We start from the raw sequence: 26,465 nt of genomic DNA on the forward strand, positions 1-26,465 counted from the left end.
GAAACTATCTCAAAAGCTTTCTAAGAACTCCTCAGGCTACTACTGCCAATCTGATTTTTCCAGTTTATGTGTAGATTAAAATCACCCATGATTATTGTCGTTCCTTTATCACAACATATTCTCTTGAATACTTTGTCCTACATTGTGGCTACTGTTAGGGGGCCTGTAGACCGCTCCCACTAATGACTTTTTTACCCTATTCCTCATCTCCACCCAAACCGATCCTACATCCTGATCTCCTGAACCAAGGTCATCTCTAACTGTTGCACCAATGCCCTCTTTGATTAACAGTGCTACCCCTCCATCTTTCCCCAGCTTCCTATTCTTCTTGAATGTCATGTACCCTTCAATATTAAAGACCCAGTCTTTGTCACCCTGCAGTCACGTCTCCATAATTGCTATCAGATCATATTTATTTACTTCAATGTGGGCCTTCAATTCATTTACTTTGTTCTGAATGCTACATGTCTTCAGTTTTGTCTTTTTGTTACCTTTATAACATCTAGTCTTGACTGTTGATGTATTCTTAGGTTTTTTCTCTCTGTCCCTTCCTGCCATTCTCTGACCCTCATTTCTCATATTACTATTTTGCTCTCCTGTCTTGACTCGACATCTTGAACTGCTACCTCTACCCAAACTTGATCCCTCACCCCTCTTAGTTTAGTTTAAAGCTCTCTCTGTTTCGCTAGTTATGTGATTTGCAAGGACACTCGTCCCAACATGGTTCAGGTGTAAACCACCCCAACGGTACAGCCCCTATTGCACGGACTGTACAGAAAACGGTACAGACTGTTTGACTGACAGTTCAAAGGAGATGGGAACTGCTGGATCCAACAGCTAAGTATTTTCCAGCACTGCTTGTGGGCCAGGAGTGGGAGCGTTTCGGCCTCCCCCCACCAGCTCTCAAACAAGCCTTCCCACGATCGGCCTGCACCACCCCTCCCCACCAACACCACCACCATCACCCCCCCAACCCGCTATCACACTCCACCCACTCCTTCTCTGTTGCTGGGGGGGCCATCGTCCCCAGTGAGCCCTCTGGCTGTGGCCTTGCACCATAGGCTTTCCCACTCAGCAGGCGGCCTCTCAATCTCACCAGCTGTCAGGAGGGACTTGGCAAGGTAAAAAAAAAAAGCTTGAACCAGGCCCTGCTGGTAAATTCGGCAGGACTTCCAAAATCCCAGCATTCCTGGCTGCTGACAAAGGCTGCTATCCCTCTAGTAAATATGGGGGCCGAAGTGTCAGCTCATTTTCCAATTGGCCGTTGAAAGGCGGTGTTGCCCGGAAGATGGGCCAATGGCAGGAGTATCTGCGGGGGGAGGGGGCAGTTGGGAATGGGAGGGTCATGTGATGAATCCTCCAGGAGGACATCCAATCAGAGTTGATGACTCTGCTTTTCATGCCAACATGGTAGTAGCAGGCCTCTCCCTCCATCAAAAAAAACACCTTTCCCAATGCTACAAGATGCTGCAGGAGAGGGCACGGCTCCATAGAGAAGAGGAAAGGCTCACGTTGGAGCCTTGCTCCATGCTAATCTCATTTGAGGTAACCGTGGGGGTAGCAAGGATTGCCTTCACTGCCCTTGAGTTGGGGGAGGGGATGAATCAGCCAGGGCTCCCACTCCTGGTAATGCCAGGCTGCGGGGCCCATGACAGAGGAGGATTGGCCACTTGGGCAAGGCGGGCAAATGGCACATGAGGGACGGCACCCTAGAACAAGGCAGTATCATCAGGAGAGGAGGAGAGTAAATGGAGGAATGGAGCGGGGTGTGGAGGGGTAAGGAAGAAATACAACCACGAGCAATAATGGGCATTGCCACACTGCATACCCAAGAACACGAGGGAAAACAGGACAACACTTTGAACTAAGACTCCTTCAGTTCACTCTCAGCCACTTCTCCATTCCTCATCCAGAATACATGAGTGTTGCTTCGGCCTGAGTAACAATCCACCCCTTCCTGCCTCCTCAATCCTTTCCCCTCCGTCACCCCAGGGTCCACTTTTGGGAGCCTGCCAACTGCGACCTGCTCCGCTTAAATGCATTTTAAGCCGGCGGGGAGATAAATAATAAATTCTTTTTGCCGATCCAGCAAATAGTCTTCTTGATTTGCCGTGAGATAGACCCAGTCACAGCGACAGCCAAGTGTGAGCAAGGCAGCATCACAACACATATGTGTAGACACAAGCACATCGCACAGTCTCTCTCACACACACGCGCACACACACACACGCACACACGCACACACACACACACACACACACACACGTATATCCCTGCGCCTCCCTCATTAACAGCAAGCTTCTTTGCTACTGAGGACTACACTGGGAATGCTTGTTTTCAACATGATTCACACAGTATGAGGACCAGCAGTGGGAGAGATGGCAGGAACAGAGGTCTGCAGCCACTCCCACCTCCTAATAGGGCTCCCCTTTAGCTCTGACCATTCTGGCTCCGGGCCAAAACCATGGCTGCTCTGTCAAGATAAAGCTTTGGGAAAAGTTGCTTCTTTTTAACACATTCACCGAACAAGATGAACCTTTCCTTCTGGTCAGACAAACGTAACGGAAGGTGCTTCTGTCGAGATGTTTGTTGTCCATCCAATTGGCATTTAATGACAGTCTGGGGCTCAAAGAACAATTATTTATACCCTCTTCACCATCGCACCAGGGTATGGTCCCTATATCACCATCACACCGGGGTACAGCCTCTATATCACTGTCAGACCGGGATATGGTCTCCATATCACCGTCACACTGGCTAACAGTCTCTATATCACCGTCACACCGGGGTACGGTCTCTATATCACCGTCACACCGGGGTGTGATCTCTATATCACTGTCACACAAAGATACGGTCTCTATATCACCGTCACATTGGGGTACGGTCTCTATATCACCATCACACCAGGGTAGGATCTCTATATAACCGTCACACCGGGGTCGGATCTCTATATCACCATCACACCGAGATACGGTCTCTATATCACCATCACACCAGGGTAGGATCTCTATATAACCGTCACACCAGGGTCGGATCTCTATATCACCATCACACCGAGATACGGTCTCTATATCACCGTCACACAGGGGTACGGTTTCTATATCACCATCATACCGAGGTAGGATCTCTATATCACCATCACACCGGGATATGGTCTCTATATCACTGTCACACTAGGGTACGGTTTCTATATCACCATCACACCGGGATATGGTCTCTATATCACCGTCACACTGGGGTACGGTCTCTATATCACCATCACACCGGGGTACGGTCTCTATATCACCGTCACACTGGCATGGGACAACACTGTGAGAGGTATAGAGTGAGGTAAATGACAGTTACCTGATGCTGGGGCTGGGAGCAGAGTCAAGAATTATTGTCCCAATTCAAAATCATCCCAGATGCTCAGAACTCTGGTGAGTTTCAGTTCCTGTCGGGGGATAATAATTATCAAAATAACCTTGGCGCATTTAGCAAAGTCATTCAATCTGTTCATCTCTTGAATGTGATGGATTGTCTACGGTCACGCTCCCAGTCCTGGCAGTAACCCATCAGGCAGGAAAAGACATCCTGACCGGGCATGGTGCCCTGTTGAAGACAGGAAGGACTGCAAGGCTGCCCAGTGGCTCAGCTGGGCAAAGGCACAACTATCAGGACCCAAGTCACGAGGGACAGGAAGATCCCAGTTTCTAAACCTCACTCTGTGCTGATTTTCGCAAGTGATCCTGTGCAGAGGGTTTCAAAGAGCAGCACTGCAAAGCCTCCTGAGGAACAGTCCAAAACACTAGGAACTGAGGCTCCAAGCTGATGCTACTGAACACCGATGCTGAAAAAATTACCAATCCCCTTGTCTGAAGCAACATTCAACTCCACAGTAAACCTGAATCTTTTATCTACCTCTTTCTGCTACCTTTAGTTGTCAATACCTGGGCCCACTGGCCAGTGGACTAGTCATCCAGAGGCCCAGGCTATTGCTCTGGGGACATGGGTTCAAATCCCACCACAGCAGCTGGTGGAATTTAAATTCAATTAATAAATGTGGACTTAAAAGATAGTCTAATGGTGACCACAAAACCATTGTGGATTGTTGAAAAAACCCATCTGGTTCAATCATGCCCTTTAGGGAAGGAAATCTGCCGTCCTTACCTGGCCTACATGTGACTCCAGACCTATAGCAATGTGGTTGACTCATAAGTGCCCTCTGAAATGGCCCAGCAAGCCCCCCTTGTATCAAACCACTACGGAGTCTAAAAGGAATGAAACCGGGCGGACCACACGGCATCAGCCTAGGCACCGGAAAGGACAACGGCAATCTCAGCCCTGTCGACCCTGCAAAGTCCTTCTTACCAACATCTGGGGGCTTGTGCCAAAAAGAGCTGTCTCACAGACTAGTCAAGCAACAACCTGATACAATCATCCTCATGGACTCATACCTTACAGATAATGTTCCAAGCACCATCATGACCATCCCTGGGTATGTCCTGTTCCACCGGCAGGACAGACCCAGCAGAGGTGGCGGCACAGTGGTATACAGTCAGGAGGGAGTTGCCCTGGGAATCCTCAACATCGACTCCAGACCCCATGAAGTCTCATGGCATCAGGTCAAACATGGGCAAGGAAACCTCCTGCTGACTACCACATACCGCCCTCCCTCAGTTGATGAATCAGTGTTCCTCCATGTTGAACACTACTTGGAGGAAGCACTGAGGGTGGCAAGGGTGCAGAATGTACTCTGGGTGGGGGACTTCAATGTCCATCACCAAGAGTGGCTCGGTAGCACCACTACTGACCGAGCTGGCCGAGTCCTAAAGGACATAGCTACTAGACTGGGTCTGCGGCAGGTGGTGAGGGAACCAACAAGAGGGAAAAACATACTTGACCTCATCCTCACCAACCTGCCTGCCACAGATGCACAGATGTGTTGGTAGGAGTGACCACCGCACAGTCGTTGTGGAGTCAAAGTCCCGTCTTCACATTGAGGATACCCTCCATCGTGTTGTGTGGCACTACCACCATGCTAAATGGGGTAGATTTCAAACAGATCTAGCAACTCAAGACTGGGCATCCAAGAGGTGCTGTGGGCCATCAGCAGCAGCAGAATTGTAGTCGAACACAATCTGTAACCTCATGGCCCGGCATATCCCCCACTCTACCATTACCATCAAACCAGGGGATCAACCCTAGTTCAATGAAGAATACAGGGCATGCCAGGAGCAGCACCAGGCATACCTAAAAATGAGGTGTCAACCTGGTGAAGCTATAACACAGGACTACTTGCGTGCCAAACAGCATAAGCAGCAAGTGATAGACAGAGCTAAGTGATCCAACAACCAACGGATCAGATCTAAGCTCTGCAGTCCTGCCACATCCAGTCGTGAATGGTGGTGGACAATTCAACAACTTATCGGAGGAGGGGGCTCCACAAATATCCCCATCCTCAATGATGGGGGAGCCCAGCACAGCAGGCAAAAGATAAGGCTGAAGCATTTGCCACAATCTTCAGCCAGAAGTGTCGAGTGGATGATCCATCTCGGCCTCCTCCGGAGGTCCCCAGCATCACAGATGCCAGTCTTCAGCCAATTCGATTCACTTCACGTGATATCAAGAAATGGCTGAAGGCACTGGATACTGCAAAGGCTATGGGCCCTGACAATATTCCAGCAATAGTACTGAAGTCTTATGCTCCAGAACTTTCCACGCCCCGAGCCAAGCTGTTCCAACATAGCTCCAAGACTGGCATCTACCCGGCTATGTGGAAAATTGCCCAGGTATGTCCTGTACACAAAAAGCAGGACAAATCCAACCCGGCCAATTACCGCCCTATCAGTCCACTCTCGATCATCAGTAAAGTAATGGAAGGGGTCATCAACAGTGCTATCAAGCAGCACTTGCTTAGCAATAACCTGCTCACTGACGCCCAGTTTGGGTTCTGCCAGGGTCACTCAGCTCCTGACCTCATTCCAGCCTTGATTCAAACATGGACAAAAGAGCTGAACTTCTGAGGTGAGGTGAGAGTGACTGCTCCTGGTATCAAGGCAGCATTTGACCGAGTGTGGCATCAAGGAGCCCTAGCAAAACTAGAGTCAATGGGAATCAAGCTGGAGGGGATGGGGGTGGGCGGTGGCGGGGGGGTGGCAGGGGGTGGGGGGTGGGGGAAGGATCTCTCCACTACCTAGCACAAAGGAAGATGGTTGTGGTTGTTGGAAGTTAGTCATCTCAGCTCCAGGACATCACTGCAGGAGTTCCTCAGGGTAGTGTCCTCGGCCCAACCATCGTCAGCTGCTTCATCAATGACCTTCCTTCCATCATAAGGTCTGAAGTGGGGATGTTCGCTGATGATTGCACAATGTTCAGCACCATTCGCGACTCCTCAGATACTGAAGCAGCCCATGTCCAAATGCAGCAAGACCTGGACAATATCCAGGCTTGGGCTGACAAATGGCAAGTAACATTCGCGCCACACAAGTGCCAGGTAATGACCATTTCCAACAAGAGAGTATCCAACCATCACCCCTTGATATTCAGCAGCATTATCCCCACTGAATCCCCCACTATCAACATCCTGGGGGTTACCATTGACCGGAAAATGAACCAGATCAGCCATCTAAATACTGTGGCTACAAGAGCAGGTCAGAGGCTGGGAATCCTGTGCAGAGTAACTCACCTCCTGACTACTCAAAGCCTATCCACCATCTACAAGGCACAAGTCAGGAGTGTGATGGAATACTCCCCATTTGTCTGGATGAGTGCAGCTCCAACAACACTCAAGAAGCTTGACACCACCCAGGACAAAGCAGCCCGCTTGATTGGCACCACATCCACCACCTTCAACATTCACTCCCTGCACCACCGACGCACAGTGGCAGCAGTGTGTACCATCTACAGGATGCACTGCAGCAACTCACCAAGGCTCCTTCAACAGCACCTTCCAAACCCGTGACCTCTATCACCTACAAGGACAAGGGCAGCAGACACATGGGAACACCACCACCTGGAAATTCCCCTCCAAGTCACTCACCATCCTGACTTGGAAATATATCACCATTCCTTCACTGTCGCTGGGTCAAAATCCTGGAACTCCCTCCCTAACAGCACTGTGGGTGTATCTACACTACATGGACTGCAGCGGTTCAAGAAGGCAGCTCACCACCACCTTCTCAAGGGCAATTAGGGATGGACAATAAATGCTGGCCTAGTCAGCAATGCCCACATTGCATGAACAAATAAAAGAAACATTTTTTTCCTTGCATTTTTCCAACATGGCAGCTGTACCATCAGTCACCAGGCTCCACACACTTCACTTCCCTCCTTCAACTTCTCGCCCTCTCTCTCCCTCCTTCTTTAAGACCCTCTTTAAGAGCCACCTATTTGACCAAGGTTTTGGTCACCTGTTTCTTAGGCTCAGTGTCGATTTTGTTCCCCTATGTCTCTGTGAAGGATGTTTCACATTACGATTAATGGTGCTATATAAATACAAGCTGATGTGGTTTCAGTCTACTCTGTGTTTGTTATCGTTTCGCTGACTGAGAGAGGCACCTGGGCCACCTGCTTCTTTTTAAACTGGCTGCTACGAGGGTTGATTTTGCATCGAATTTCTCAGCACAGAAACAGGTCACTTGGGCCCACTGGCCTGCGCTCCACAGGAGCCTACTCCCACCCTAGTTCACCTCACCCTAGCAGCATAATCCTTCTCTCCAAAAATGGTCCTTTTGCCCAAAACATTAATAGACATGCTCTTCCTCTGACCTTGTGTCCTGAATTGACTGCTCTCTGTGCGGTCTCCATCTGGCAAAGATTGGGCAATCGCTTTGCCAAACATTTCTGTTTTGTCCTCAAGCGTGACCCTGACCTTCCCTGTGGCTCACCACTTCCAAACCGTCTCCCATCGCCACTCAAACCTCTTGGTCTTTGGCCTTACTGGCACGGTTCCAACTCAGCTTCAGGAGCAGCCTCTCATTGTTCTCTGTGGCATTCTGCAGCCTTCTGCGCTGAACATTAACTTCAGACCTTAGTTCTGTCTTCCATTTGTTTCTTGCCTCTTTCTACTCTCCGCATTCACTTCATCCCATTCCATTTGAGAGACGTTTTACCCACTTTTTTTGCCTTCTCATGACTTCGAACCTCAAAGTGATTTGGATGAATCATCCAGCACCATTTCACTTCATTCCAGCTTTTTCATAGAAGCAAAGAATCTAGCACAGGAGGCTATTTGGCCCATTGTGTCTGTGCTGGCTCTTTGAAAGAGCTATCCAATTAGTCCCACTCCTCTCAGAGCCCTGAAAATTTTTCCTTTTCATGTATGTCACAAATTCGTTTTTGAAAGTTACTATTGAATCAGCTTCGGCCAGCCTTTCTGAAAGCGTGTCAAAGGAATTCTCCTCAATCTCCCTTCTGGTCCTTTTTCCAATGCCTTAAATCTGTGTCCTCTGGTTTCCAATTCTCCTGCCAATGGAAACAGTTTTTTTCTTATTTACCCTATCAAAATCCTTCAAGAATTTGAACACCTCCATTAAATCTCCTTGAAGCTTTTCCCTGATGTATTCCAAAGGGAATTAGACTCTGAAAAGGAAGAAGGTGCAGGGTTACGGGGAGAAGGTGGGGGAATGGTTCTAGGTGAAGTGCTCATTCAAGGAGCTGGTGCAGACACGATGGGCCGAATGGTCTCCTGTGCTGCAACAATTCTGTGATTCTGTGAGAACAGCCCCAGTTTCTCCCGTCTCTCAATATTAACTGAAGTCCCTCATCCCTGGTGTCATTCTGCAAATCTCCTCTGCACCCTTGCCAAGGAATTGACATGCTTCTTGAACTATGAATTCTTTTCCTAAGTATGTTCACAGGCCTTAAATCCTTTAACGGTCAAAATTAGGTCACAGTTAACATACAACTGCTCTGCTCCTTATTGTTCTGTGCTCTGAAAGGGTTTACTTGCCCATCTTCTGACGATCAGCTTTTATAGTTGGGAACACAGGAACAGCAGCAGAACATTCAGCCCCTCGAACTTGTTCAACCAATGGGATCAGGGCTGATGTGTATCTTAACGCCATCTATCCACCTTGGTTCCATACCCCTCAATACCCTTACCCAACAAAAGTCTATCAATCTCAGTTTTGAAATTTTCAATTGAGCCTCAGCTTCAACAGCTATTTTGGGGGGGAGAGTGTTCCACATTTCCACTCCCCTTTGTGTGAAGATGTGCTTCCTGACATCACCCCTGAACAGCCTGGCTCGAATTTTAAGGTTCTGCCCCCTTGTTCTGGGCTCCCCCACCCCCACCAGATGAAATGAGTTTCTCTCTATTTTCCTGACAAGAATCCTTCATTCATCTTTTAAACCTCAATGAGGTCACCCCAGAGACTGATAGGCAAAGGAAATAGGAGCAGGAGTAGGCCATTTGGCCCCTTGAGCCTGCTCCGCCATTCAACTAAATCATGGCTGATCGTCTACCTCAAAGCCATTTTCCCGCACTATCCCCATATCCCTTGACATCTTTTTAATATCCAGGAATCTATTGATCTCTGTCTTGAACATACTCAATGATTGAGCTTCCACAGCCCTCTGGGGTAGAGAATTCCAAAGATCCACCACCCTCTGAGTGAAGAAATTCCTCCTCATCTCAGTCCTAAATGGCCTACCTCATATTCTGAGACTGTGTCCCCTGGTTCTAGACTCACCCCAACCAGGGGAAACATCCTTCCTGCATCCACCTTGGCAACCTGTATAAGAATTTTGTACACTTCAATGAGATCACCTCTCATTCCTCTAAACTCGAGAGATTATAGGCCCAGTGTCCTCAATCTCTCCTCAGAGGACAATCCTGCCATCCCAGGGATCAGTCTGGTGAACCTTTGTGGCACTCCCTCTATGGCCAGCATATCTTTCCTTAGGTAAGGAGACCAAAATTGTACACACTACTCTAGGTGTAGTCTCGCCAAGGCACCATGGAACGGCACCAAGACTTCTTTACTCCTGTACTCAAATCCTCTTGCAATAAAGGCCAACATACCATTTGCCTTCCTAGCATGGTTTCTGCCATTTCCCTCTTTTTGCACAAATGCTCGAGGCCTTAATGGAGCAGGACGAGCAAAACCTCAACAGGAAAACATGAAGACCTTTTTCAGTTTATTTTTTCCCCAGCCCAGTTTCAGTTCCTGGCCAGTCCATTCACCAACAGAAGTACATTTGGATGAGGCAACTTGCAACCCACAGAGCAGACGACAACAGGAAGGCGGCCTACAGGCATTTGGCACCAGAAGCCTTTCAGCCTTCCCTGTACTGAAACCATATTTGTTTCCTGTGCTCAGTTCTTGGCACCGCAACTCAGGAAGGGTATATTGGCCTTGGAGGGAGAGCATCACAGAATCACCAGAATGACAGTGGGGTTAAAAGGGTTAAACTGTCTGTACCTAATATCTCAGGTAGAGGCCAAGCCATTGAAAATCAAATACAAACATGTTGAGAGATTACTTCAAATGTGTTTCAGTAGACTGATACTGGGGCTAAAAGGGTTAAATGATGAGGCCGGGTTGTGTAGTTGAGGCTTGTATTCTCATATGTATCGAAAATTAAGGGTGATCTAATTGAGATGTTTAAGATGCTTAAAGGATTCGATAGGGTCAATAGAGAGAAACGTTTCCTCTGGTTGGAGGTGGTAGGGGGAGTCCAGAACAAGGAGGCAGAACCTTATATTCGAGCCAGGCCGTTCAGGGGTGATGTCAGGAAGCACTTCTTCACACAAAGGGGAGTGGAAATCTGGAACTCTCTTCCCCCATAAAGCTGTTGAGACTGGGGTGAATTGAAAATTTCAAAACTGAGATGATAGATTTTTGTTAGGCAATTAAGGGTTACAGAACCAAGGCAGGTAGATTAAGCTAAAATACAGATCAGCCATGGTCTGAGTGAATGCTGGAACAGGATCAAGGAGCTAAATGGCCTCTTCCTGTTCCTACGTTTGTTCCCAGTGACAGTTAAGTCCAACTCCATTCAGCGTCTGGCCAATGGCAGAAACAGGTAGCAGCAACTGAAGGGCATGCCTGAGGCTTCAGTTGCCCAGGAAGAATTTGTGGCTAACCAATAGGAACCTCTGCAAAATGTCCTACCATGTGAACTTAACCACCCATTGGGTTTGGAACATTCAGTTTTGGGCTACGATGGGATTTTTTTTTTGGCATCGGCCTACAAGAAGCAATACCATCCCCGTGCCCAGGTAGGCAATTTCCATGTTTGCGCATGCGTGAGGGGCGTTGTTTAACGCCAGGGCATTGCCCGTTTTTTTTCGTCTGGCATGAGAAGATGGGAAATCGAATGTCCACTGGCCCTGCAATTACAGCGACACCCTGAGTAGGCGCCCTTGTCTTCAGGAATAAGGGAAGACAAGTCACCTTGTGCCACTCTCTGCCACAGGGTGGCAGAGGCTTGGAAGGAAGACTGCCAGCCTGCCCAAAGATGGCAGGGAGACTCCAGGGAGTTGGCTTCTAAAGCCAATTCTGCCACCTGTCCCTCTCTGATATGGCCAGTAGCATTTTTAAAGAAAAGCCTGGGACTTAAAACAGCCTGGGCCTCGTTTAGGAGCAATTTCCAACTTACCTCACTACCAATCTGCTCAAAAACTGCCCAAAATGGGGTTAAAATTGGGGTCCAGAGTGCCCCTCTCACTTGACCCTTACCTCCCATCTTTTTTTTTACCATTCCCTATCTGTGATCAACATCCTTGTTTCAGAATATCAGTTAAACAAATTAATGCAACTGGAACTGCCCTGGCATACTTGATTTTTTTTTTAGTGAACAGCTACTGATTTAATATGTACAGTGCGAGAGTTTAATTGTGTAAAGAAATTAACTGCAATGCCCTCAGTTATTTAACAATGTTAATGAACTGAATTCACACAGCCCACGAACTGCTTCTTTATCAGGAAGGTTTATGAATGAATTTCCCTCGGTTTCACAACTGCTTTGAACGCTACCCCTTAACCTCAGGGCCCTGGCTTTAAATCCCGACAGTGCGAGGTGACCACTTCCTCTTTTGCTATCTGCAAGGCTGCTCAGCTTCATGGGCTGAGCTCAATTTCTCAGCCCTGTCTTCAGCGGCTGTCAATATACAGCACACTCCCGCTCAGTAACTGGCAGTCTCGAGTTAGAGAGGCTGCCAAGGCCACTTCTCTGGGAAAACGAGGCAACTCATGCTGGGCTCAGAGCCACTGTACTTTGGATGGTTGGGGGGAAAGGTAGAGAGAGCTTCAAGAAGGAAAGAACACGGGTGTCGAAAATCAGTTTGGAAATACATGGTAGTCAAACGGATTTGACGGGCTAACCTTTGGGAGAGCTACCTTTCTCAGAAGTAGCATGGTAAAGAGGAGAGCTTCCAGTTCAAGGGCATGGGGAAAGAATTGGTCTCTGTTCTATCAATCAGGCAGCTGTAAACAACAGTGCAAAAATAAATAGGTAATTCTGAAAAATCATGAAATGTTGCCTGTTAATTGGATATAACGTGTATGCAGGTGGTGGGTATTTAGTGTCCCTATATATAGGAACTGTGGATGTTGGGCTAGGCATCCTTGCAATGTGCACCTCTGTAAATAAATGCGTATAAAAGTGTGTAAAGATTGGCTCCAGTTCTATCCCTCACCACCTGGCTTTCAGGAGTATAAGATTGTCCAAAGCAAAGGTCAGCGAGGGGGAAGATCAGCAAAGGTCAAACGAGCTTTAACTTGTGCTACAAAACCAAATTGCCCATGGCACTGCCCACCTTCCGGTCAATGAGCATGAGTTAGGTTTCGACGTACAAAATGGCGACTGAATTGGGAAGGAGGATTCAGTAACTGGCTCCACCAGTGGCCAGAGCCTGCAACTACAGTGTGACAGTTGACATGGCAAAATTGAATGAGAAATGCCAGAACAGTGGTGTACGATGGTATCCACCCGGCATTGGCAGGAAGATGTGGTAAATGCTGACACAAAACTGTGACCAGAAACCTCGACAAAGGAAGCACGACTTTTTTTTGGACAGGAAATGTGGCACCTCATACAAGGTTTTTAATGTTATATAGATTTTATTTTACACAAAAAAGCCTACACACGCCTCAGGGATATAAACAGAATATGCTGGAAAAACGCAGCAAGTCTGGCAGCATCTATGGAGAGAGGAACAGAGTTAACGTTTCAGGTCAGAACCGGGTGAAGTTAAGAGATGTAAAACCTTTTAACAGGAGTACAGAGGCAGGGAAAGTGGGGAGGGGAGGTCAATGATAAGGTGTGAGGAAGAGAGGTTAAATGACGAATGCAATGCTGGTGCATAAGTTGTTACATCTGTGACATCTTACAGCTCTGGCAAGAAGTCATCGACCTGGAATGTTAGCTTTATTTCTCTCTTCAGAGATGCTGCCTGACCTGCTGAAGGACAGGAGGAAAGGACATGAGTGTCAAAAATCCTGAAATAAGAATCATTTGGAAATACATAGCAGTCAAACAGATCAACAGGCTAACCTTTGGGAGAGGCATTTCCTCATAAGCTTCCAGCATTTCTGGTTTACATTTCAGATTTCCAGCGCCTGCAGTATTTTGCCTTAGGTTTCATTACAAATGAGGCCTATGCGCAACTGCACAGTTCCACACATTAAAAGCAGGGCCTTTCAATGATGGGCAGGGTCACCTTATGCCCAAGGGTGCTTGGGCCTTGTGTGGGAGCGGGCAAGGTGCAGCAATTTGCTCGCTGTCAGGGAGTGGGGAGACGGGGAAGTATTGCCTCAGCGGATTGCCCTGGAGCTGATCTGGTCCTGAGGCTAAAGGAGCAGTCTTGCAGGAGAGGATGCGTTGTTTCCAACTCTGTAACAGCCCACTCTGATCAGGTAGATGGAAGGAGGAGCTTGAATCGATTTAACCACCCCTGACTTGGAAGGGCTTGATGCTGGGCCTGCATTCAGACAATAGGAAGAGTGCGCCATCTTGCCTCATGGCTATCCCTCAATTTGATGAGCAGAAGGATTAACTTGGAGAAAGAATATTCAAGGTGCATCCTGTGGTAAGGATAATGAGGCACTGGGGCGAAAAGGGCTGTTGTTCACGTAATCCACTGTTGACACAGCACAAAATTTCGAACTTAAATCACACCTACAAAATGCAAGCTGCTCTGGCTTGAAGCCGCCCTGGGCTTTAACTTGTCACTCGCAGATCAGAATCCGTGACTTTGTCATTTAATTGGCCTCGCTAGCCCATCCCAGAAACTGTGGTCGATTACTCACGGGGAAGAAGGCGCCTCCCTGTGTAATGCACTCCCAGTTATGCAGCATAGCTTGACGTGTGCAGACAGCTCAGCCACCTTCCAAGGGCAACACCCTCATTGTTAAAGGTCTGAGGGGCCATCAAGCCATCAACTTCTGACATCCTGGAACTCTCCTCTTGAGGCCTTTCCTCGAAGGTCCCCTCAAGGGCAGCCACATTTTTAGGCGCCTTTTGTGCCCACTTCCCTCATGTCTCACTTCATGAATATTAAAGTCCCACCCACCATAAGGCGTTGCCAATGAATGATTGCCTGCAGTTTTCAAGTCGACATACACTAAATCCCGATTGCTTCATTTACTCATAAATTGCAGCAAACAGAATAAAGAGAGGATCTCAAGTGTGTATGGGGGGAGGGCCTAAATAGGCCTTGAACCCAGTTCCTCCCTCCACTGGAAATTTTACTCCACCTTTGCACTTGTCGGAGCCTTGTGTTGCCAACTCAGGTTGACCGTAGTCCTGGAGGTTTCATCACATGTTTTTGGAGGTTTTCAACAGCCCCTCCCAGTCGAGCAGCCTTTAGTCCGCAGCTCTGCTATTTTTATAGCTGATTAACAAAACATGTTCAATGAAAATCAAGCAATCCCACACAATTCTTTGAAGGCTGCGATGATCATTCTGGGTTTTGCTTGCAGCAGAGTCCAGGAGGTGAATCCTTAATTCCCAACGACTCCAGGACAAACCTGGAGAGTTGGCATCCCTCCCCCCCCCCGCTTACATGCACCTCTTCAGACTGGGAGGCCCTGACTTTGGAACCAACCGGTCTCCAAACATGCTTGGAAGAGAGTTTGCATTCAGAACGATTTAGCCTTGATTTTGTTTTTGCGTTAATTAAGGTCGGGCTGCCTTGTTTTATCACGTGTACCACTCACTGCGCACATGCCTCCAATGCTCTTAACTGGCCACAGCTGTGGGGAGAGAGCTTCCCTCCCCGAATGGCTGTGCTTTGCCAGGCCTGGAAGTGCTTGATGTGCATGGGCACTGGAAACCTGAGAGGTTGCACTCCCCATCCCTGACAGCCCTCGCTTTAACCAGCAACAAATGTCACCCCCAAAAAACACAGAAGGAAAACTGGAGAAGCAGAAATAAACAATTACGATTAACTCCAAGGTCATTCCATTTATTTTAGGAACATATTAAATAGGAGCAGGAGTAGGGCCTGTTTGCCCTTCAAGGCATCTCAGCCATTCAATGATATCATGGCTGGTTTTTACCCTCAGCTAACACCTTCCTGCACTGTCCTTTGATTCGCTTAGTTCCCAGAAATTGGTCAATCTCACTCTTGAATGTCAATGCGATAACCTTGCATTCTTCCAAACACCAGAGAATATCGGCCCATTCTACTCAATCAGGTTACAACAGTGCGAAATGCTGACCTCGCCATTAGCCTCGTTGAATTTGAGGGGGCCAGGCAGGACAATCAATGTGAACCTCAAAGGACAAAGTCGGTTGAACGCTCTGCGATAATGACCGAAACCGCAATCTCAGCGTGTTGCATTGCATGCATGTACCACACACCTCTGGCCCCACAACTCTGCTCCTTTATTGGATCTTGCCTTGCCGTGACCCGCCTTGGCGCATTTTTCGATGCAAACGCTGCTACCGAAACACCGTTATCGCATTGCTGCGACGCTGCGCAGCCAGGTGCAAGACAAAACAAAGCGGCATTGGCTCGATAACGTCTCGACATTTCCCCTTCTGAGGCCACGTGTTACCAGAACTGGCGGCATCTCCTTGAAAGCCCCCAAATCATCTGTTTGTCGAGCGCCCCTTTAAACACCCTCAATACTATACAAAGGTCTCATATTGTGAATCCACAGCTCCGGCTGCTTAGAGAGCACACTGCTTAGTGACAGAGGCAAGTGGATAATCAGAGGCAAATTGGACCTATAATCAAGTACAAAAGCATAAAATGCTGGAAAAACTCAGCAGGTCTGACAGCATCTGTGGAGAGAAAGGCAGAGTTAACGTTTCGGAGTTGAAGAAGAGTCATATGGATTTGAAACGTTGACTCTGTCTTTCTCCCCACAGAAGCTGTCAGACCTGCTGAGTTTTTCCAGCAATTTTTGTGTTTGTTTCAGATTTCCAGCATCCGCATTATTTTGCCTTTATCTTTAATCAAGTGTTTAGCTGACGGTCTCATTGGTCAGGGGTTTGAAGATTGCAACACCATAAGTGATTTATTTGGTCCATTAGCATTACTGTCAGCAAACAGGGTGTTCAATAAGTCTCCAACAATCACAACAAATTTCCTTAATTGCCTCAAAAGAGTTATCCAGTTCTCCTCCAGCCCCATAAGATCATTTAAATCACACATAGTACTTACGGTTGGCAGAGCATGACAAGGTCCTGGTCGGTCGTGCCAGGGTGGAGCCCACGGATGTACAGGTTGGTTTTACTCAGTTGCTCCCCTCCAACGCTGCTACTGTTACTGCTGCTGTTGGTGCTGGGACTGGGTGGAGCCATCTGCTGGGCAGTTGGGGCATAGGGCTGCTGAGAAAACAAAATCTGATTCGATTACCAGCTACAGGTCAGGGGAGTTAGAAAAAAGAAAGCTCCCCCCGGCAAAAAGTCTGTCAACTTTAACGCTTAGGTGGCGCGCTGCCTTCGAACACTGCCCATTCCCTGGCAGGGGGAGGGCAGATAGCACAGGCTGAGGTGGCAACCTCAGTGGGCGAACTCCGCGTGAGGCTTCTCTCATATGTGTGAGGTGAAGTGGGACGAGAGGTGGAACTTTTGAAAGTGATGTTCCAAAGCGACAAGCTCACAAATATCAAAGTAGCGGCAAAGCTAGGGTGTCAGTCACTTTAAATTGACAGAAGGTGACGTGTAATGTGACACCAAGATTAGAGACCCGAGCTAACATTTCACCTCAGGGTTTGGGACTATTAGTGTTTGATGATTATTAATGGTATATAATGGTTAATTATATTGTTAAGATATACAGGTGAATGGGCATTGTTTAATTAGGTACCTAGAGCATTTATAAAGAGAGACTGACTGCCCCTCTCCCATGGCGGCATTCACGGCAAGGTGCCCTTGGAGAGGGAGCACGCAGTGTCCACTGGCATGATTGAGGCCTGGGTGGGCACCGCGGCGGCTGGAGCGCATCATTAGCCCCCGAAACCACATTTTAATTTGATTCTATAAGTTTCCTTTAAGATTTGCCTTTGTTACAGTGCCCCTTTAAGAGGCTGTCACTTTGATTTGATTTGTTAATTTGCCCACCCATTTATTGTTTAATCTCAAAAGAGTAAAGAGAGAGACTGACTGCCTCTCTTCCATGGCTATGTTTGCGGCCAGGCACCCCTGGAGAAGGAGCACGAGGTGTATCTGCTGGAGCTTAGAAGAGTTAGAGGCGACTTGATTGAAACATATAAGATCCTGAGGGGTTTTGACAGGGTGGATGTGGAGAGGATGTTTCCTCTTGTGGAAGAATCTAGAACTAGGGGTCACTGTTTAAAAATAAGGGGCTGCCCATTTAAGACAGAGATGAGGAGAAACGTTTTCTCTCAGAGGGTGGTGAGTCTTTGGAACTCTCTTCCTGAAAAGGCGGTGGAAGCAGAGTCTAACTATTTTCAAGTCAGAGCTAGATAGATTCTTGATAAACAAATGTGTGAAAGGTTATCGGGGGGTAGGCGAGAGGTTACAGTCGGATCAGCCATGATCTTATTGAATGGCAGAGCAGGTTTGAAGGGCCGAATGGCCTACTCCTGCTCCTAACTCGTACGTTCGTACGTATGATCATCTTATATTTATTGCCCCAAATTTTGGACTCCACACAGTTCTATCTGACCAAACCCCTTCATAATCTTAAAGACCTCTGTCAGGTCAATTAAACTTTAATTAATGAAAGTCCTTTTTGAGGTTCCTTCCCCACAAACTGTCTCAAAAGATTAGCTTTAAAGCACCAGAAATTCAAGGCCCCCACCGCCACTCAAACCATTCTTCCCTCTTCTCATGTGATGTCAGCTGTGGCTCAGTGGGTGGCATGCCCACCTCTGCATCAAAAGGTTGTGGGTTCAAGCCCCACTCCAGAGACTCACTCAAACACAAAACCCAGGCTGATGCTCCCAGTACAAAAGTGAGGGGGTGCTGTCTCTCAGATGAAACATTAAATCAAGACCCTGTCTCTCCATTCAGGTAGACCTAAAAGATCACCTGGCAGTATTTTGAGAAATTCTCCCAGTCAATAGTGATCCCTCAACCAACACCACTAAAAACAGTCACAAAGGCAAAATTTTAGCAAACGCTGGAAATTTGGAATAAAAATTGGAAATACTCAGGCAGCATGTGTCAGAAGCAAAGTTAACTAATCAAGCTCGTGACCGGGAACATTAACTCTGTTTCTCTCTCCACAGACGCTGCCAGACCTACTGAGGATTTCCAGCATTTTTTGTTTTCCTTTCACCAAAAAGAGATGATCTAGTCATTTAGCACACTGCTGCTCGTGGGAGCTTGCTGTGCGCAAACTGGCTGCTGTGTCTCCGACATTACAGCCGTGGCTACACTTCAAAAGCTACTGTGTACATAATTTGTGCCACGCTGTGGTTGTGAAAAGTGCATTATAAATGCAAGGCTTTCATCTCCTTTTAAAGGCAATGACTTATGCTGAAGAATGGTTTTGCTCTCTGGCACTTCAGGCTCATTCTAGTGGCGCAGGCCTTGACAATGAGTGTCAGCTGTCGTCTCATGGCTGCCTGTGTCAGGTTCCAACCAAGGTGCCAGAGGTCTCCTGCAGAGTGGATTTCCTGTGTACACTGAACAAAGACTCTAAACAACGGAGAACACTACCTTTCACATTCTGGATTGTACAGAGCATTGAACCGGATAGGGGAGGGGGATCCCAAGATCCCACGGCTTCAAGGTATAAGAACGTTCTTGGTTAATGATTAATTGCCCATAAACAGGGGCTTGCCTCCGTCCCCGAAATGAAGTCGAGCCTGTGCACTGCCGGCTGTCCTTCAGTGCTCTGCCAAACGCTCCAGTGAAGAGGAGTGTAAGGGCTGCAAGACTTTTAAACTTAACGTGTTAACTGTGTCATGCTTTCGGTTTCCCTTGCTCACGCATCACGGGATCACGTGATGGGAGCAACTCATCCTGTGCAGGATTTGAACCCGTTTCCAGATCATGAAATGTTTGGATGTGACAACCGAGATGGAGGGGTCCTCCTTCCCGCCCGCCCCAATGGCTCCCTTCACTCGCTGGCTTATCATGCAACATTCTTCCATGGATGTAGGCCGTCCTTCAGCACCGCGCTCAAGTGGGACCTCATTGCGTGGAGGTCCAGACAGTTAGTGTCAGCAGGCAATTTGACTACATTAAGCATGCTACCTAATATTGCTGAAAAGAGGGACATGTTGCCGAAGTTTTCCTTCTTGCACTCATCAGGACAAACTCAAGAATGCCAAATTTCAAAGGATCACAACAATTTATAAATTGTTGCATAACTTGTAGCATAACTTGTAGTATAACTAAATTATAAGTGATCACAACAATTTATAAATTATTGCATAACTTGTAGTATAAATTGTTGTGATCCTTTGAAATTTGGCATTCTTGCATTTGTCCTGAAGAGTGCAAGATGAAAAGCTTCAGTAACATGTCTCTCTTTTCAGCAAGATTCAGGTTCTCTACTACCAAGTGACCGTTTGCTACCTAATGCCTGATGTCTGCACACATGGCATTTCCAGCAGTGGGCACTAATCCAGATTGGGAACCCTGCCTTATTTCCCTCTCACCCACCCTCCCCACTCCGCCCTCCTTAGCAGCACTCTCAACTTAAGGGACATCAATGGGTGTGGATGGAGGCAGTATACATTGGAGAGTTGTGAGTCGCATTCCTGCAACTCTACGCTGGTGGTGAGCAAGGTTCCCTTGTACCGTGAAGACAGGGGCAGGAATACATGGGATGCGGTGGACACTGTTGTACACAAGGATGGTGCAAGGGGGACCTGTGCAGGTTCACTGAAAGGGCATCTACCACGCAACTGCTGAAAGTATTACGCAACTAAAGGGCAAGACTCACTGCAACTAAAGGGAGAGAAGTTGTCTTCTAAGTTGCCACACGGTCCATGTTTAATTGTATATTAATTGTATGCAGGTGGTGGACATTAACTGGGGATTCACACGTGCTCCTATAAATTGGAACAGACTGAAACTGGATATTGGGTGAGGAAGTGCCTATTTGTAATGTGTATCTCTGCAAATAAATGCTAATAAAACTGTGTAAAGATTGGCTCCAGTTCTATCCTTCACCACCTGGCTTTTTGGTAAATAACACCATGTACTGAAACAAGATCAGGGTTAAGATTTTTATAACCATTCAATGTCATATACTTATGCCCTCCGTCTCTTATCACTTGTTCAACTATTCTGCTCTTCACCACTGTGATAACTCTTTTCACGACTGGAAGTGGTGGATCAGACACCAGATTAAGTTGCTAGTTATTTAGTATCATTGCCCAGTCAAACTGTACCTTTGCTTGGGATCCCTCGCAGGGTTGCCAACTCTGGTTGGATGCATTCCTGGAGGTCTCAAAACCTGACCTCCCACCTCCAACCACCCCACCCAGTCAAACTGCCTTTTATTCCCCACTGCCCCCAACATCTGGTATATATTTACAACTAAGAAACCTGATTTTTGTAACCTACTTATTCTGCTGCTGGACTGAGATCGGTGAGTTAATGGAGAACCGTTTGGACTGCATTGTTTAATGTTACACTGGCTTGCCTTTAGTCCACTGAGCCACCACTGGAGTTCAGCCTCAACTGGAGTATTACGTCCAGTTCTGGGCATCACATTTTAGGAAGGATGTGAAGGCTTTAGAGAGGGTACAGGAAAGATTCACGAGAATGGCTCCAGGCATGAGGAACTTCAGTTCCGTGGATAGATTGGAGAAGCTGGGACTGTTCTCCTTGGAGCAGAGAAGGTTGAGAGGAGATTTGATAGAGGTATTCAAAATCATGAGGACAGGGTAAATAGGGAGAAACTGTTCCCACTAGGGGAAGGGTCGAGAACCAGAAGGACACAGATTTAAGGTGATTGGCAAGAGAAGCAATGGTGACATGAGGAAAAACTATTTCACACAACGAGTGGTTAGGATCTGGAAAGTATTGCCTCTGACAGTAATGGGGACAGGTTCAATTATGGCTTTTAAAAGGGAATTGGATCATTACCTCAAGAGGGAAGATTTGCAGGGATACAGGAAGGCATTCAATGCTCCATCTCTCAATCCCAGGTTTTGCTCACAGCAGTTTCCAGCAAAGCAATCTTTAATTCCAGGAGGCTCCAGGACAATTCTGGAGGGTTGGCAACATGAGGTGGTCCAACCCTAACAAGGTCACATGTAACTGAAGTTCCTCATTCCCGGAACCATTCTTGTGAATCTTTTCTGTGCCCTCTTTAAAGCCTTCACATCTCTCTTAAGTGCAGTGCCCAGAATTGGACACATCGCTGCAGTTGAGGCTGAACCAGTGCTTTGCATCTCCCAAGAGCTCCAGTGGTAGTTCATGGGCAAAAGGCCGCCCAATGAAACATTAAACAGTCCAAATGCTCCTCTGTTTACTCACCAATCTCAGTCCAGGCAGCAATATAAGTAGGTTACAAAAATCAGCCTGAGTTTCCAGTCTTGATCACACGTGCACACGTGTGTGTTCGTATCTAGGGCAGGCAGCTGTGATACTGCCGCTAAGGTCAAACAGCCTGATCGCAGTTGTGAGCAATGGCCACTTTGATGAGATATCCTCAAGGGCAACAACTTGCATTTATATAGCGCCCTCAACTCAGTAAAACACCTCAAGGCGCTTCACTGGAACGTCATCAGTCCAAATTTGACACCGAGCCACAAGGGGAGGTGGGACCAAAATCGGCGGGCTTCCTGGTGTTTTAGAAACCGTAGCTCAACAAGAGGCAGTAGGCCAGTTGGAGGAGCAAAGGAGGAAGTTAGCAGATCAAAATGCCACAAATAATTTGGTATGGAGCTGAATAGCTATGTTTGAGTGCAGAGCATGGTGCTTCTCTGAAGTGAGGAAAACCCATGAGAATCAGCTCAAGTAACTGGCCTGGGCTTTGTGAGTGTAAGTACAAGAGCAGAGGCCCATCAGAGGTGTTGGAAAAGTCTGGATGTACAACTCACTGAAGGCAGGGGTGAGGGTAATTGTCTCATTGTTGCCTGGTTTGGGCCTAGTCAAGGGTTCAGGTTTTATGCACACACTAGGTGACGTAGCATTCCAGAACGAGGCGATATTTCAAGATCAGTCGCTCAATTACGACAATCAAATTTGTAACAGAGCCACTTTCAGTGATGTAACACTTTATCGTGTCAAAGCGGCTCAAAATATTTCACACCATGAACTATATTGAGCTGCAGTGGCTGTTATTAGGCGAGCAACCATTTTGCTCAAAGCACAATAACCCCCAAAGATGCAGGAAAACTAGTTAATCTGCCTTTCCAGTGGTGTTGGTTTGAAGGGGGAAAGTTGGCCAGGAAGCTGTGGGATCTTGCTTTGCACAAAATGGTTGCCTGACCATCTTTCAACATTGCCATGGGGGTCTTTAACATCCTCTTGTACTGCAGGATGAGGCAGCTGAAGGCTCAGTCTGAAGATTGAACCTAACCACACCAGGAACTTGGTCGCAACAGTCCCAACGCTTTTAAAAATTGATCATCTGGGGCCGGCTGAGATGGGAAATGCTCTCGCTATTAGTCTAGGATCGGTGGAGCCTCATTTGCTGGAGGTGCAAAGTTAAGTATGCTAAACCCACAGCACTATCCTGCGGTCCCTTATCCTCATCAGTGCTTCGCTGGCAACTTACTGTCCATTGGCAATATTGGAGAACAACAACAACTTGCATTTATATAGCGCCTTTAACGTAGTAAAACATCCAAACATCCCAAGGCACTTTTCAGGGAGTGTTATCGGTCAAAATTCATCACAGAGCCACATAAAGAAATAATAGCACTGGTGACCAAGAGCTTGGTCAAAGAGGTATGTTTTATTGCTGATAAAGGAGACATGTCTAAGCTTTTTGCCTTGCACCCATCAGGACACTCGCAAGAATACCAATATAAGGGGGAAAACAACAATTTATACTACATGAAAAGAGAGTGCTGATTGGTTGGCAACATTGCGCTTGTTTCAGCTAAACAAAATAAGTGACAGCCATCCGCTGACTCATTCCTCGGGGTAATGCCTTGACCAATCAGGGTCAAGCTGCCTGGTTTAAATTTCAAACAATGCTTGGCAGTTAACTGTCAGTCACCATCAGTGCTGCATGGCAACATCACTTGCCAACCGATCAGCACATACAGTATAAATTGTTGTTTTCCCCCTGATATCGGTATTCTTGGCAGTGTCCTGATGAGTCCAAGACAAAAAGCTTAGATGTGTCCTAAGTTCTGTACTACCAAACGACTATAGCTATGCTTTAGCGGACATCTTAAAGAAAGAAAGCTTCGCATTTATGTAGCACCATTCATATCCTCAGGAGCCCCAAAACACTCTACAGACAATTAAGTGCTTTTTTGAAATGAGGTCAGTGTTGTAACGTAGGGTGCGTGGCAGCCAGTTTAAGAACTGCAAGCTCTCACAAATAGTAAAGTAATAGTGACCAGATTATCTGTATTTTCAATTGATTGAGGGACAAATATTATAAAAGAGAGAATGACAGAGAGACGGAGAGGTTTAGAAAGAGAATGCCAGAGCATTGGCATCTAGGCAGCTGAAGGCACAGCCACCAATGAATGTCATATACACCAATGGGTGTATATGACAGTTCTCTGTCTGCTACTTTAATAGTGCTGATAACACCTTAGTTAAGATAATGAACAGAGAAATGTCATGTGAATGCATCAAGCCAATATCTTCAATGGTAACTCCTAGCTTGAAGGGTCCATTTGCTAAAGAAATGCTGCACTTAAGCTTGGGAAGAGTGGGATTCATGCAGAAATGAGAAAAGTGCTTGGAGTGAAAGGAACAAGAGAATTGATTAACTTGTGTAAGGAGATGGACACTAAGGGAAAATGGCCGGAAGACTTTTTGAGGAGCGCAATGATCCCATTGGAGAAAAAGAAAAATACCATGAAGGGTGAACAGCAACGCATGATTACACGCGGGCATGTTACAAATCCAAGCAAATAGATTGGAAGCCAGGGCAAGCCAATACATTGGCTGTGACCAGTTCAGTTTTTGGAAGGGTTGCAGAGCTAGAGGGGCTATAGCAGTGATGAGAGTGTTAAGCAGAAGAAGCAGCGACTGCCAGCAAGAAGTGTACACCTGCTTTGTGGATTATGAAAAAGCTATTGGCCAGGTGAACAGGCAAAAGCTGTTGAAAGTGCTGGAGGCGACCAGCATTGACTGGGTAGATAAAAGAATGATTGTAGCAGCCTGTCTAATGCACAGAGCTACAAAGCTACAATCAGGAAAGTATTTGGTGGGACTGAAACTGATCTAATCATGCGCAAGGTGAGACAAGGCTGTCTGCTATCGCCACTGCTCTTTAACATCTGTACAAAAGCCATGATAAAAGAAACACAGGATGAAGTACAGAAAGATGTCAATGTAGAGCTCAATGGTGAAGGCAGTGAGATTTGCATGAGATGAGTAGGCCCTGGTGGCTAGAACAGCAGGAAAATCTCCAGACACTAATGGATAGAATGAACAAAGTGGTGAAAGTTTACAAAATGAAAATTAATGTAAAAAAGACAAAAGTTATGAAGATTGGAAGAAATAATGTTGGAAAGCAGACAAATGGCCAACAGCTGGAACCGGTTTCACAATTGAAGTGCTTGGGGACCATCTTGTCAGAAGATGGTTACTGCCAGAAAGAAATCAGAGCTAGAAAACAATGGCAAAGAATCCATTCTCCAAACATGAAGGATTGCTCAGCATAGGAATGAAGAGACCTTAAGAAAGGAATGATCAAGAATGTGATTTGGGATGTCTTGTGTGGGGCTGAAACGTGGACCTCAAGAGTAGCGGACATCCAAAGACTGGACGGTTGTGAAATGTGGTTCTGGAGGAGGATGGAGCGGCTCAATTGAAGAGAAGACAAGAGCAACAAAGAAGTTCTCAAGAGGGCGGAGGAGGAAGGATTGTTAGTGAATATCATCAAGGTAACAAGGTTAAATTGGCCATATTTTAAAGCATTGAGAACTTGCTGAAGGAGGTGATTGAAGGAGGTTTAGAGGGACATAGACGAAGAAGGGAGGCCTTGTGGCACAGTGATAGTGTCCCTACCTCTGGGCCAGAAACTCCAGGTTCAAGTCCCACTCCAGGACTTGATGGCCACAGAAGGTGTGTTCATAATGTGGCCAAACAGGTTGATTATCAGCCTGTAAATCCTCTCAATATGCCTGATGGCAGACAGTAGGAACAGGAGAGTTTCCTGGTCAGCCATACTGCATGAGGCAACAGCAAACCACTGCAGTACTTTGCCAAGAATAACCATGGGCTGATCCAATGCAAGTCCATGGTCGCCAACGTCCTCTTAGGGTATGGGACCTGAAGGAGGAGATCAAGAGCAGGAGAGAGAATTGCGATTGTTAGACAACTTGAAATTGAGCAACTGAAGAGGAAAGTGTGAGACATGGAGAAACAAGTAGATAACTTCCCATACGCAGATCACTACTACTACCTACTTAAGCTTGCAAACCACAAAGTAACATGCTTGTATTGACCCTGGGTGGTTCAAACAGCCCAGATATGAATCAGTCTCAACAAGAAGCACAAAGTAACAGCCAACTGAAGGACCACTTTATGGTAATACAGGGAGTACACAACCAGCACTGTGGGCATCCTGGCCTGCTGAAGGCAAGGTATGACATTCATTCAGAGATGTGACAAGGGTGCCTATTGCACCCTCAGGCTGGGGAACAGTGAGACAGCCTGTGACCCGTGGGAATCCTAAACCAGGCTGAAGAAACTCTCAATCCAGGGCCAACGCTGGGATTCAATCAAAGGCTCAGTCCTGTGTCCTCTCAGTTGCTGACCCTGCGTGGAGTTAATATTGCAGTTCAAAGTTTTTTAAAAATCCTCAATCAGCGACAAAGCTTTTAACACAGTTCAAAGGGCAAGGCAAACATTTTTCACCAATCAACCAGATAACTCTGCAAACAGCCGAACAGATGCTCCCGAAAGCGACACATAGTTAAGGCAGGAGAAGAATCAGACTGAATGGACATTGAAAG

General features: G+C 46.9%; 1 protein-coding gene across 1 annotated transcript in view; it reads right to left on the bottom strand.

Moving 5' to 3' along the window:
- Window positions 1–26,465, bottom strand: part of LOC144674382 (RNA-binding motif, single-stranded-interacting protein 3-like) — a gene marked incomplete at its 3' end in the record, with an annotated part of 150,154 nt that overhangs the window by 17,283 nt on the left and 106,406 nt on the right. The window contains exon 2 of the mRNA XM_078535782.1: window positions 16,601–16,767. Within this exon, the coding sequence (XP_078391908.1) occupies window positions 16,601–16,767 (167 nt within the window). The remainder of the gene's footprint in view (window positions 1–16,600; window positions 16,768–26,465) is intronic.

Source organism: Cetorhinus maximus, unplaced genomic scaffold (genome assembly GCF_964194155.1).
Source record: "Cetorhinus maximus unplaced genomic scaffold, sCetMax3.hap1.1 HAP1_SCAFFOLD_647, whole genome shotgun sequence".
Taxonomy (NCBI): domain Eukaryota; kingdom Metazoa; phylum Chordata; class Chondrichthyes; order Lamniformes; family Cetorhinidae; genus Cetorhinus; species Cetorhinus maximus.